Raw genomic sequence first — 14,286 nt, forward strand, 5'->3', positions numbered from 1 at the left:
GAGCCTATACTCTTTATACTAATATGTATTTACAGATATTAAATGCCTACCATGTAGAGGCACCATGCTGGTGCTGGAGTTATGGTAACTCCCTATCAGTGTAATAAAGAGTTATTATAAATGTAATGGAAGATGTACAACAAGAATATACACATAGGGGAACTCTGCATAGTAACATTACTCTCTGTCCTTTGAAGGTAGCTTCTTGGCTTTTCTAGCCTTTCTGCCAAAATAATGCTGGTCATTTCTTATTAAAATTTCCAGAAGATTGTCTGGGCACCTGTAGCTCACCAGCTAGGGTGCCAGCTACATACACCGGAGCTGGCGGGTTCGAATTCAGCCCAGGCCTGCCATACAATGACAACAATGACAACTACAACCAAAAAATAGCCATATGTTGTTATGGGCGCCTGTAGTCCCAGCTACTTGGGAGGCTGAGGCAAGAGAATCACTTAAGCCCAAGAGTTTAAGGTTACTGTGAGCTGTAACACCATGGCATTCTCCCGAGGGCAATAAAATGAGACTCTGTCTCACAAAAAAGGAGGATTTATTTAAGGTAGAACAAGTATCTATGACAGGGAGAGGATTTGATGGAGGTGAAAGTCAAGACTGGGAGTTGATGGGTTATACTCTTTCTTGAGTGGTTTGATTCTATATTTTTCTTTCTTAGAAATAGTCTTTTTTTTTCCATAAGGTGAATTCTTTAATTTTTTTCTTATTCTTTTTATTATTTATTTACCAAATTTCCATTCTTAGTTTCCAGTGGAAATAATAAATCCTCTTTGACTCAGAAAATAGCTGTAGGTCAACTCTTATCACCTCCCTAAGTTATGCAAGTCATCAGGTTGTAACTTAACAAGTAGCTGGCGGCAGGGGGTCTGTGTATAGCTAGTTTCCTCATATGCCTTGTGGAACAGCCAAGAAGCTGTTGGAAGAGAAGATCCCTAAACCCTGTGGGCTTTAAAGGACTAAGTAAGCACCAAGTGAACATATTGATGGTAGCTCTGTAGGGGCTGAAAGGAGGAGTCACCATGAGCTGAGAAGGTCTGGAAAGATGTGGGGCTCAAGGAAGGTCCTTGAAGGATGGGTAGAAACATGCAGAGGAAGAAAGGGAGGGTGGGCATTCTAGATAAAGTCTTTCTCTTGTTCCCAATATTGTACATTCCTAGTTGGCTATGATAGCTATTGCCTTCTGCTGATAAATCTTTCTTGAATTCTTGGGAATTCTACAGACCTCATAAGGAGGATTCAGAAGATAGTAGGTGTCCATCTGCTGATTCTATGTATTTTTGCTTCTGGAAAGACAGATAAGAGGACAGATGTTGACCAGACAGAGTAAAATGGATCCAATCCCTCACTACCCTCTTCCTGCTTTAAACTCAAAAATAATCTCTAACACATCTCACCAACTAGAGCTGTCTGATTTTGAAGTGTAAAACACTCTTTACAAGTGTTAAGTTGCCTCAGCTCTTCAGAGTGCAGTGACTTTAATTAGATTGGCATTTAGCTCTTATCAAGAATGCTGGGAATGGGAGTTTTGTGGGGTTTTTTGGTGGGGGGGAATGGGAGTTTATTTGGGGAAGGAAGGAGAGCAGAATTCTGAGCAGGGTCAGGAAGGAATCCTTAGGTTGGCTGCCTCAGCCTCTGGAGAGATTTGTAAATGTCAGTCTTCCTGTCTGTTAAGATCTCCCCACTCTAGACCTGTCAAGTCCGGGCACTCAGACCAGTCCCCTGTCTTTCCAATTTCCATAGAAGAAAAAGGAACAGGAGAAGATGACATTCAGATGAAGGGTGGAGATACATATAAAAACTTTCCCTTTCCTTCCACTCCGTAACATGTGGGAGATGTTTCTGTGTATAAATGTGTACATTGTTATGCGATAAAAGATGAACTGGAAGATGTGGGCTGCTGCTGGGGTTCACAAAAGAGAAAGAGGCCAGGGCTGGCTGAATTCTGTCTGGCTCTGGCCCCTGGAGTCCAGCTAAGTCAGCTTTATGTTCTCTCCTCCCATCTGCCCTGACCCCTCCCAGGCTGTGGAGAACTTCATCTACTCCTGTGCCGGCTGCTGTGTGGCCACATACGTTTTGGGCATCTGTGACCGACATAATGACAACATCATGCTGAAGACCACGGGTCACATGTTCCACATCGATTTTGGTCGCTTTCTGGGTCACGCCCAGATGTTTGGCAACATTAAGCGGTAATGATCTCCTGAAGCCAAGATGTGCGTGGAGGATTGGGAGGGGAGCAGAAATGGTTCAGAGCTGGGACACAAGCCCATGATGAAGAGAGGTGGGCCTTGGAGCATGGTCCCTGGGCTGAGCAGCTGTGGAGAAGAGATGACTGGTAAGGAGGTCAAGTCCTGGCACGAGAAGGTGGAGACCAGCTGTTCTCCTTCCCTACTGAGGACTGAGTGAAGGGAAATGAGCCCACTTGCAACAAAAGGGAATGGGATTTAACATGTAGGAAAATATTGCTAGTTCACAGATACGGCATTAATGAAAGACATGGAATATGTGTCTCTGGGGATTTTTTTTTTTTCTTTTCTTTGAGACAGTGTCTTACTCTATTGCCTGGACTAGAGTGCCAGCCTAGCTCACAGCAACCTCAAATTCCAGGGAATCTGTTAAGATTAAAATAGGATAAAAAGAAAAGAAAAAAGATAGAGCCCCATCTGTCCAGGTTCCAGGTTCCTACACATGGTGAGGGATGAGGGAAACCACCCCTGATGTACCCTGCAAGTAGACTTCTTCCTTCAGCTGACCTAATGCCTGTATGTTTCCCTTGGTCCAGGGACCGTGCCCCCTTTGTCTTCACCTCCGACATGGCGTATGTCATCAACGGGGGTGACAAGCCTTCCAGCCGCTTCCATGATTTTGTTGACCTTTGCTGCCAAGCCTACAACCTCATTCGCAAGCACACCCACCTCTTCCTCAACCTCCTGGGCCTGGTGAGGAGCTCCATCCCTTTCTGAACACCTCCTTCTTATTGTCAGTCACCATCTTTAAGATTTTCCTATCTTGCTTCTAAGGATTTCTTGAGATTTACTTCTCTGAGCCCCAACTGAGTATATGCCTCCCTAGATAAAGGCAGGGACCCAGTATTGCTGGGGACAATGGTGTCTGTGTAGGTATTTGACTCCCTACTCCAGCCCCTCAATTCCTGTGGTCCTCCAGCCACTGTCCACATCTGGCCAATTCCTGTGGTCCTGGCATTCACTCCAGCCGTCTGTTTACCACCCTATAGAAGGGTTAGAGAGCCTACCTATAGACAATCTTGCATTAGGGTGGAGAGAAAAACAAGAATTCTGTGTTGTTATAAGCACCCTCTCTCTTTCTGTCCATTCCTTCTAGATGTTGTCCTGTGGGATCCCTGAGCTCTCAGACCTGGAGGACCTCAAGTATGTGTACGATGCCCTGAGGCCTCAGGACACAGAGGCCAATGCCACTACCTACTTTACTAGGTAACACCCTATGTTAAACAGCACTGCGCATCCTGAATAGTTTCCAAGTGCCTGATTGGCAGAAACAGGGCTAGGTAAAGGGGAAAGCTTCAGCTCAGATGGTAGAGCCTAGAGTTGACAACACAGATCTACGTGTATTGTCCCAATGTCGCCTCTGATTTGGGTAAATTATTCTGCTTAGCTTCAGTTTCCCATCTGTATTCTGGTGCTACACTTTGTATATAGGGATATCGCCATCACTTTTATCTGTGGTCTTACCAAGTCTCAGCCAAAAACTGTCCATGAGGCAATGTATAATAGTCTTTAGTTCTCTTGGTTAGACCCTTCCCCCAGCCAAACATAGAAGTCTGTGATTCAATTGTCAGTGTTTGACACCATTTTTGGGCATACTATGTATGGAGTCAAGCACTTGTCTATGTACTAATTCCTATCATTTTGTCCATGTAGATGATGTCTCCATTATATTTTGCGCTCTTTTTGGAACTTAGGGAAATTTTCTCATGAGTCTAACATTGGGCCTCTCCTTCTGAATTGAAGTCTCTAGACTGAAAAGTGCTTGGTGATGTTCCGTTGTCCTGCACCTTGTAATTCAGTTTAACAACAATATTTAGACATTTATACAGAGCCCCTAATCCCTTCCTACTTTGGTTTGACTATCTTTGGCTTAGGTAGGCAGCCAGGGGAGGAGATAAGATCCCAGGATTCACATGAGTAAACTGCATGAGATAATTGTGTACCAATCGTGTATTCTATGAGGGTGCTACACAGGGAAAATAATTTGATCTGAGCTGATTGTAAGTCTCAGGAATCAGGGAATATTCTCTTGGATACCACTATGAAGACAGTAGGGATTTGGGTTCATGGTTATACTCATTTCTTCTCATCTTCCTATATCAACAGGTTGATTGAGTCCAGCCTGGGCAGTGTAGCCACAAAGCTCAATTTTTTCATCCATAACCTGGCTCAGATGAAGTTTACAGGCTCAGATGACCGGCTGACCCTTTCCTTTGCCCCCCGAACACATACTCTCAAGAGCTCTGGTCGAATCAACAATGTTTTTCTCTGCCGCCATGAGAAGATTTTCCACCCCAACAAGGGCTATGTAAGTACTTTCTCCAGTCTGACCCCCTCTCTTGCTCTCCACTAACCCGACTTGTTGGGGTCCTGTTTTTAGACTTGCACAATGGGCATGGGGTTGACTGAGCCTCTTATGCTGGAGAAGGCTCCTTCTCCCTTGCTCAAGTGGCCTGCCTGGAATCAGGATGCTGAATAGGGTGATTACTCCCTCCAAGTCAAGGGTCCTTGCATATGTGCTATCTATCATCTTTGTTTCATTGGAAAGACTCTTGCTCTCTTCCTTCTGGAAAGTGCCACTCGCCCCATCACACACGCACTTCCTTACCTACCCCCTTTGTTGGGGGCAGAGGGCTTGGCAGGTCTATGCTAAGATTTGTGCCTTTGCAGATATATGTGGTAAAGGTGATACGAGAAAATGCTCATGAGGCCACTTATATCCAGCGGACATTTGAGGAGTTCCAGGAATTGCACAACAAGCTGCGGCTGCTCTTTCCTTCTTCACTCTTGCCCAGGTAGCTGCCCCCTTCCCCCCCTGCACAGAGGAGTAAGTGGGAGGAAGAAGGGGTTAGCAGTGTGGGGTAGATAGTACTAGATGGGCAGAAAAGACCCTTTAGACTGAAAATCTGCCTGCTTTGCTTGGCCTGGTATTGAGTTTGATAATGAGGGTTCCCCCTACTGGCTAATCTCTCTTGACACTCAAAGGCTCTTAATCCTGCTGGGACCTGAAGTTTGGGCTCCTCTGCCAGAAGGAAGGCATAAAAGTTAGGGGCACGACTGAATTTGAAGATGTTTCAAGGTTCTAATTTTTTAAAGATTTATGCCATTTTTCAAATGGATAAGCAAAATGTGGTGTGTACTTACAATGGAATATTATTCAGTATTAAAGTGGAGGGAAATTCTGACACATGCTATAGTATGGATAAACGAGGACATCGTGCTGAATGAACTATACCAGTCAGAAAAAGACAAAAATTGGATGATTTTATGTACCTGAATTACCTAAAGTAGTCAGATCCATAGAGACCAAAGTAGAACAGTGATGGCCAGGGTGTGCGGGAAGGGAGGCAGTGGTGTTTAAAAGGCACAGAGGTTCAGTTCTGGGTTTTTTTTTTTTTTTGAGACAGAGTGTCAAACTGTCACCCTTGGTAGAGTGCTGTGGCATCACAGCTTGCAGCAATCTCCAACTCCTGGGCTCAAGCAATTCTTCTGCCTCAGCCTCCCAAGTAGCTGGGACCACAGGCACCCGCCACTACGCCCGGCTATTTTTTGGTTGCAGCCATCATTGTTGTTTGGCAGGCCCAGGCTGGATTCAAACCCACTGGCTCAGGTGTATGTGGCTGGCACCTTAGGCTCTTGAGCCACAGGCGCCGAGCCTTGGGGTTTTTTTTGAGACAGTCTCACTGTGTCACCCTGGGTAGAGTGCTGTGGTGTCATAGCTCCTAGCAATTTCAAATTCTTGGGCTCGAGCAATTCTTTTACCTCAGCATCCTAAGTAGCTGGGATTATAGGCACTGACATCACACCTGGCTTGTTTTTCTATTTTTAATAGAGAAAGAGTCTCTTTTTTGCTCAGACTGCTTTCAAACTCCTGAACTTAAGCAATCCACCCTCCTCTGCCTCCCAGAGAGCTGGGATTACAGGTGTGAGCCACCACGCCCAGTTTAGAGTTTCAGTTTTGCAAAATGAAAAGACTTCTGGAGACAGGTGGTGATGGTGCACAGCCACGTGAATGTAGTTAACGCCACAGAACTGTACACTTAAAAAGTGGTTAAGATGGGTTGGGCACAGTGGTTCATGCCTTTAATCCCAGCACTCTGAGAGGCCTAGGAGAGTAGATTGCTTAAACTCAGGAGTTTGAGACTGACCTAAGCACGAGTGAGACCCCTGTCTCTAAAAATAGTTGGGCATTGTGGTGGGTTCCTGTGGGCCCAGCTACTTGGGAGACTGAAACAAGAGGATCACTTGAGCCCAAGAGTTTGAGGTTGATGTGAGCTATGATGCCATGGCACTGTACCAAGAGTGACAAAATGAGACTCTGTCTCCAAAAAAAAAAAAAAAAGGTGGTTAAGATGGTTAAGTTTATATTATGGATATTTTGCCACGATTTTTTAAAAAACAATTTTTCTAGGCTTGGCACCTGTAGCACAGTGGTTACAGTACCAGCCACAAGCACCAAGGCTGGCGGGTTCAAACCCAGCCCAGGCCAGGTAAACAACAATGACAACTACAACAAAGAACAGCCGGGCATTGTGGCAGGTGCCTGTAGTCCCAACTACTTGAGAGGCTAAGGCAAGGGAATTGCTTAAGCCCAAGAGTTTGTGGTTACTGTGAGCTGTGATGCCATGGCACTCTGTCTCAAAAAAAAAAAAAAAAAATTCCAGTGAATTTTTATATTGGGTGGGAGAAACTGGGGCCTCCAAAGCTCCCAAGACACTTCTGGGGAACTGCAGGACTCTGCCCAGCAGTTTGGCTCTCTTGTCTGGGGTCCTTGGAACTGTGTGAGGTGAGGTGCTGAGTATAGTCAGACCTGGGGACCCACTGGGGAGCCAGGAGGAATCAGGTAGTGAGGATCCCTGGGAAGGGAGGCTGGAGGGGGTCAGGTGGCTGGGAATACCAATGAAACATGAAAAAAGTCTGTGGCTTCTGCTTTCTCTTCCCTTTTTCCCCTCCTGCGTGCCGGCTGCCCACCCTGCCCTGCAGCTTCCCTAGTCGCTTCGTGATAGGCCGCTCCCGGGGAGAGGCGGTGGCCGAGCGGCGGAGGGAAGAGTTAAACGGCTACATCTGGCACTTGATCCACGCAGCCCCCGATGTGGCCGAGGTGGGTGGGCTCTTCTCTGCTCCTGGCTATCCTGGCTGCTGGTGGGGGTGGTGCGGGAGGCGGGGGCAGAGGGCCCTGGAGCCTCCAGGAGTCAGGGAGAGGACTTAGCTCCCTGCTCTGCTGACATAGGGGCTAGTGCTCTGGTCTGTGGAGTACAGGAGGAGGGTGGGTCCATAGTGGCTTGGCCTCACATGGTTGGGCACACAAATACAATCAAACAGAAATGTGAATGTAGCTGGGCCCACAGAGAGACATTTACCAGGCAGTTGTGACCACAGAGTGATTAGAGTGACCAGAACCTAAGGAGGGAAGGGATTTCTGCTTGAGGAAAAGTAGCTTTTTCTGAGCAGGTTGAATGTGGGTACCCACATAGATTTTTTAAAACAAATTACGTTGGCTTGGCACCTGTAGCAGAGTGGTTATGGTGGTAGCCACATACACCGACCGTGGTAGGTTCAAGCCCAGCCCAGGCCAGCTGAATGACAATGACAACTGTAACAAAAAAATAGCCAGGCATTGTGGCGGGTGCCTGTAGTCCCAGCTAGTTGGGAGGCTTAGGCAGAAGAAGTGCTTAAGCCCAAGAGTTTGAGGTTGCTGTGAGCTGTGATGCCATGGCACTCTACCGAGGGCGACATAGTGTAACTTTGTCACACACACACACAAAAATTATATTATAATGGCCGTCATGCACCTATGGTCATAGGGACTATGACTATTACAGATCACCTGACTCTTTTTTCCATGTTCCCTTCCTATTTGTTCATATATAAGCAAGACTTGTGGTTTTACAGTGGTCATAGTTTAAATACAATTCTATCTTCTGAATTTTTCCCCTTAACATTTGTGGTAAGCATGTGCCATAACTTTAAATAACTATGCCAAATTAGTACATTAACTTGTGATACCACCATCTCCTTAACCACTTGCTTTTTGAAGGGTATTTAGAGTAGGTCCATTTTTTCCACTATTAATGCTCAAGTGGGTATTTCCACACATTTTTTTATTTTTGGCCTTTGTTTTCTTTCCCCCTATTTAGTTAGGAAACATTCTCAAGAGTGGGATTCAATCTTTTTTGTCCAAGGCCGGCTCATGCATTTCTCAGTGCTTGAGTAGAGTGAATGTGTGTGTGTTATTGATGGGAAGACAGTAGTGCAGACTGATGTGACCCAGTTTTGGTTTTTCTTTTTAAGAAACCTTTTAGGGTGGCACCTGTGGCTCAGTGAATAGGGCGCTGGCCCCATATATCGAGGGTGGTGGGTTCAAACCTGGCCCCGGCCAAACTGCAACAATTTAAAAATAGCCAGACGTTGTGGCAGGTGCCTGTAGTCTCAGCTACTTGGGAGGCTGAGGCAAGAGAATTACCTAAGCCCAAGAGCTGGAGGTTGCTGTGATACCACTGCACTCTACCGAGGGTGACAAAGTGAGACTCTGTCTCCAAAAGAAAAAACAAAACAAAAAAACCCAAACCTTTTAGTATGAAAACTTTTAAACAGACAGAAAAGCAGAGAAACAGTCTTATTAGTGCCCCAAATAGTTAATGTTTCATCTATTGACAGTTTATCTATTTTTTATGAAGTACTTTAAAGTAAATTATCAGTATCATGATTTTGTACCCCTAAATGCTCACTATGTATCTCAAAAAATATAGACATGTTCTTTTGTAATTTAAGTGTTATTATATCATTCAGTACATAGACCAAATTCAAAATTACCCTATCATCCCCCATATAGTTTTTTAGAGCTATGATCCAAATAAGAACTGCATATTACATTTGGTTATTTTATTTCATAAATCTCTTTCCTTTTTTTATGGGGCCATTGTCACACTGAAGAATGGCCCTGTTTTCTGATTCCATTCCAGTGTGATTTGGTGTACACCTTCTTCTACCCTCTGCCTCGGGACGAGAAGGCTGTAGGCATCAGCCCAGCTCCTAAATCCTTAGGTACAGTACCTTCTCAGAGACATTCCTACCAACCCCTCTGAATTTACCCCAAGGCTAATTGTCCCTATTTCATTTCTTTCCATAACTGGCCTCTTATTCCTTTTCTTACTGTCTAGGGACTCTGGTTTCCCACTCAGGCTGTGGGGTCTATGGCTCCTTGCTAGGCTTTCCCACAGGGTGGGTGTTCAGGTGGTGATTTCACTCTCAGATTATATAGACCTATCCCAACCCACTTCTAAATCATGTTCCAAAGCCCTCTTGTGTGGGGTTTGGATATCAGGAACCTAATGTGGAAAGACTGGGGTAAAGGGGTTCAAAAAGAAAACAGAAACAAATGCCTGACACCAGATAGGGGCATGGCTGGCCTCTTGATCTTTCTTGGCTTCCTTTGTCCCCGCAGACAGCACATGGGCCCGGCCCATGGGAAAGGTAGGAGGAGAGGTGAAGCTGTCCATCTCCTACAAAAACAATAAACTCTTCATCATGGTGATGCACATTCGGGGCTTGGTAAGTACATGCATGCACCACCCGCATTTGGTTTTTTATCTTGCCTGTGCTACTTTTTGATTGGTCAGGTTTTCTCCACCCCATGTCACGAGAGTAGCCACAAAGATTTACTTAGCATCTGCCATGGGCCTCTACCGTGCCAGGCCTATGGTATGACCAGGCTACACAAGGTATAGCTTCTTCCTATCTATGGTTTTTGGCAAGCGGCCTAATTACTCTGAGCTTCATTCAAAGAAAGATAATGTCAGTATCTACCCTCAGGGTTGTTGTGGAGATTAAATGAGATAATGCATGGAGATAACTTATGTGTAACATCATGCCTGGTATTTTTATTATTATGGTAGTTGTTATAAGGGAGAGGCTCAAGGAGCTTATTACCTAGATATTATGATACAGCAGCCACATGACAACCTTTGAGCATGATCAAGGCAGTATAATTATTGAATTATTGGTATATATTCTAAGAACTTTGTGAACAGAAGGGGAAAGACACTTTTACTGAATACTTACAGTGAGCTACACCCAGTGGTAGGCCTTCAGTGTAGGCAGTGGGACATAGCAAGAGGGGCATGAGTGTTAAAGTCAGAGAGACTTAGATTTCACTCTCTGACCACAATTTATTCATTCATTCAACAAATATTTATCAAGTTCTCACCTTATGCCAGGTACTAATACATTATTTAGTAATGTATTACTAACAGGACACATACAGGAGAAAACAAAACAAATCTCTGTCCTCAGGGAGTTTACATTCTTTTTTTTTTTTGAGACAGAATCTCTATCACCTGGGCTTGGGTATAAATGATGTCATCATAGCTCACAGCAACCTCAAACCCCTGGGCTCAGGGGATCCTCCTGCCTCAGCCTCTCAAGTAGCTGGGACTATAGGTGCCTGCTACAATGCCTGGCTAATTTTTTCTATTTTTAATAGAGATAGGGTCTTGTTCTTGCTCAGGCTGGTCGCAAACTCCTGAGGTTAAGCTCTCCTTTCACCTTGCCCTCTCAAAGTGCTAAGGTTGCAGACCTAAGTCACTGTGCCCAGTCAGGGAGCTTACATTCTGGTTGGAAAAGGAAGACAGACAAATAGATAAAATATATGGCATGTAAGATGGTGGTTAGAATATGGCAAGAAATCAAGCAGAGAAGGAGGGGAGTGGCTACTTACGTAGAGTGGTCAGGGAAGGCCTCCTTGATGAGGAAGTATCTTAGCAAAAGGGAAGGAGGCTGGAGGAGGGGCATGGATGTGCATGTGAAGGAGGACTGTTCTGTCAGAGGGAACAGTTAGATCCCAAAGTGAGGATCTGGGAGCCTGCCTAGGCTATGCCAGAAATTACGAGGGGCCAAACTTCTGGGGCTGAAGCCAGTAGAGCAAAGTTGAGAGGAGCAGCTGATGAGGTTGGAGACAGCATGGTTGACCAGAGCCTGGACTCACAGTAAGGATTCTGGCTTTTTCTCTGAAAGAGATGGGATTTGAGCATAGGTGTGACATGATCTGACTTAAGTTGGTTTTTTGGTTTTTATATTGTTTTTAGACAGAGTCTCACTCTGTTGCGTTGCCCTGGGTTGAGTGCCATGCTGTCATAGCTTATAACAACCTCAAACTCTTGGGCTTGAGCAGTCTTTTTCCTCAGCCTCCCAAGTAGCTGGGACTATAGGCACCCACTATAGTGCCAGGCTAGTTTTTCTATTTCTTTTTTAAATGAATGCTTTTTTCTTTTCTTTTTCTTTTTTTTTGCAGTTTTTTTTTTTTGGCCAGGGCTGGGTTTGAACCCACCACCTCCGGTATATGGGGCCGGTGCCCTACTCCTTTGAGCCACAGGCGCCACTATGGTTTTTCTATTTTTGGTAGAGACGGGGTCTCACTCTTGCTCAGGTTGGTCTCAAGCTCCTGAGCTTAAGCAATCCACCCTCCTTAGTCTCCCAGAGTGCTAGTATTACAGGTGTGAGTTACCTTGCCTACCCAGTCCTGACTTAGGTTTTAAAAAGATCAGACTGGGGCTCGGTGCCTGTAGCTCAGTGGCTAGGGTGCTGGCCACATACATGGTGGCTGACAGTTTCAAGCCCAGCCTGGGCCTGCTAAACAACAATGACGACTACAACAACAACAACAAAATAGGCGGGCATTGTGGTGGGTGCCTGTAGTCCCAGCTACTTGGGAGGCTAAGGCAAGAGAATCGCTTAAGCCCAAGAGTGACGGCATAGCACTCTACCCAGGGTGACATAGTGAGATTCTGTCTCAAAAAAAAAAGATCAGACTGGATAAATCACTAGTTGGCTGACCTTGAACAAGCAGCTTAATCTCTCTGACTCAGGAGTTAAGTGGCCTGTATGACAAAATAGGCACAGATAGTAGGCATGGTGATGGTGGAGGATGCCTGGGGACACAATAGTTCACTCAGAACAGACTACGTTATGGGATGTCCTGAGCATTTGGATAAAAAGTATGGACTTGGTATAACAGGCAACCCAATTGATGTTTTGGAGGACACTTATCATTATCCTAGTAGATATTCCTATCAGAATGGAGTAGGCTGGGAAGCAGACAGAGAAATTTGGTGTGCCCTGCAAGAAGCCAGGTGTGGGAGATGAGAGTGTGGATCAGGATGTGATCACAGGACTGGTGATAAAGAGACACATAGAAGAATCTTTGTTTTTGGTTTTATTCCCTTGTAGCAACTGCTGCAGGATGGAAATGACCCTGATCCCTACGTGAAGATTTACCTCCTTCCTGACCCTCAGAAAACCACTAAAAGGAAAACCAAAGTGGCCCGGAAAACCTGCAATCCTACCTACAATGAGATGGTGTGTGGGAAAATGGTGGATGGGGTAGAGCAAGGGTTGGCAAACTATATGTTTTTGCTTATGAAGTTGTGCTGAAACATGGCCACAGTTGCTGATGTAGGGATTGCCTGTGGCTGCTTTCATGTTGCAGTGGCGGAGTTGAGTAGTTGCGACATACAGAGCCTACTCAGCTTATCAAGCCTAAACATATTTACTCTTTCTCATTACATAAAAAAATTTGCCAATTCTTAGGGTTGGGAATCCACACGTGGGGCCTGGGCCCTGTCCTGTGGGAAGAAGGAGCCTATTGGTCCTTTGCTGAAAATGAGTAGTGGCTCTAATAAAAAGCCACACCTGCTGAAACTCTGAGCAAAGAACAAAGTTCACTAAAGCTTCCCTTGGATTCTGTTTATCATCTGTATTCTTTGGACTCTGTAGGGATGGAGAGATAAAATGGTGTGGGCCTCAGGTGGATCAAACCACTGCAGACTTCAGCATTTCCCTCTGTCATGTTCCGTCTGGCTTCTTCCTGTCCCCCCGCCTCACCACGTTCTTTTTCTGATCTCTACATTTGCAGTTGGTGTATGACGGGATCCCCAAGGGGGACCTGCAGCAGCGGGAGCTCCAGCTTAGCGTGCTGAGTGAGCAAGGATTCTGGGAGAATGTCCTCCTCGGCGAGGTGCATATCCGCCTGCGAGAGCTAGACCTGGCCCAGGAGAAGACTGGCTGGTTCGCACTGGGATCTCGAAGTCATGGGACCTTGTGAGCCCAGCAGAGCCACTGCCTAGGACCCCAGGCTGGTGGTGGGAGCTAGGGGAGGGGGCACCCTTCCTTTCCTTATGAAAGGGCAGGGTCCTCAGCAGGCCTCCCCTCCTTGGTCCAGGTGGATCTGGCCTCCACCATAGGAGGCAGGGAGAGTGATATGCTCTCTGCTGTCCCTTCCGCTGCAGACTAAACTCGGGGTGGTTGTGATCAGCAGCCCCTTGGAGGCTGTGAGGTTGCAGCAAAGTTTTAAGTTTACCTTGTGTCAAGGGAGCAATGCCTGGTTTGGGGTGTGTGGGGGGGCTGTATGAAGTAGCATTACAGGGGAAGGTGGGTGGATATCTTTATTTTTATTTTTAAAAAATGAAATAGTAATGTTGTCCTAACTGGGACAGGAAGCGTCGAGAGAAGGGACATACATATGCCTCAGAAGGCAAGAGAGGGAGCCTGTTTGGACTTTTTGTATGATTAAGGTTCTTATTGGACTTTTCCCTAGGTGTTTTTTTTTTTTTCTAGCTATAGGAATTATTTGGGGAGGGGCCCAGTGAGTCCTTAGTCAGAGTCCTCCCTCCCTAAATGCAGGTTGGTGGGGAGGGGGGCTGCCCATGCTGGACTGAGAGGCCCGTGCTGCTGGGCCTTTTTGAGTTTGCCTCCAAAGGAGAGCGACGTGATACCTACATGTGTAAGGAAGGGCCTTCCGTACTGAGGTTCTGCCAAGGACCTGTATTCAGGGACCCATGCTTTTTAGGGGGATGTTTTCCTCTTGCTTCCCCTACTTCATTAGGACTTGCCCTGAATACGCTTTCTACCCTTTACCCCTGCATTCTCCGCATCCTTCTGAGGGTCATCTGGTCTCATTGGATACGCTGGGGGTGCTCCCCCATAGGCCTCTCCCTTCATTTTTGTCTGGTGGGAAATGCTGCCTCGAGCCTTA

The 14,286-nt window shown here is 46.0% G+C and overlaps 1 protein-coding gene across 1 annotated transcript in view; it reads left to right on the plus strand.

Annotated features, from left to right (window-relative positions):
• Nucleotides 1-13,695, plus strand: part of PIK3C2B (phosphatidylinositol-4-phosphate 3-kinase catalytic subunit type 2 beta) — a 48,618-nt gene extending 34,923 nt beyond the window's left edge. The window contains exons 23-32 of the mRNA XM_003792239.3: nucleotides 2,032-2,201; nucleotides 2,795-2,951; nucleotides 3,355-3,464; nucleotides 4,365-4,566; nucleotides 4,929-5,053; nucleotides 7,242-7,359; nucleotides 9,221-9,302; nucleotides 9,703-9,809; nucleotides 12,483-12,611; nucleotides 13,168-13,695. Of these exons, the coding sequence (XP_003792287.2) occupies nucleotides 2,032-2,201; nucleotides 2,795-2,951; nucleotides 3,355-3,464; nucleotides 4,365-4,566; nucleotides 4,929-5,053; nucleotides 7,242-7,359; nucleotides 9,221-9,302; nucleotides 9,703-9,809; nucleotides 12,483-12,611; nucleotides 13,168-13,356 (1,389 nt within the window). The 3' untranslated portion in view covers nucleotides 13,357-13,695. The remainder of the gene's footprint in view (nucleotides 1-2,031; nucleotides 2,202-2,794; nucleotides 2,952-3,354; nucleotides 3,465-4,364; nucleotides 4,567-4,928; nucleotides 5,054-7,241; nucleotides 7,360-9,220; nucleotides 9,303-9,702; nucleotides 9,810-12,482; nucleotides 12,612-13,167) is intronic.
• The last annotated feature ends 591 nt before the right edge of the window (nucleotides 13,696-14,286 follow it).

Source organism: Otolemur garnettii, unplaced genomic scaffold (assembly GCF_000181295.1).
Source record: "Otolemur garnettii isolate 467f Iridium unplaced genomic scaffold, OtoGar3 scaffold00055, whole genome shotgun sequence".
Lineage (NCBI taxonomy): Eukaryota > Metazoa > Chordata > Mammalia > Primates > Galagidae > Otolemur > Otolemur garnettii.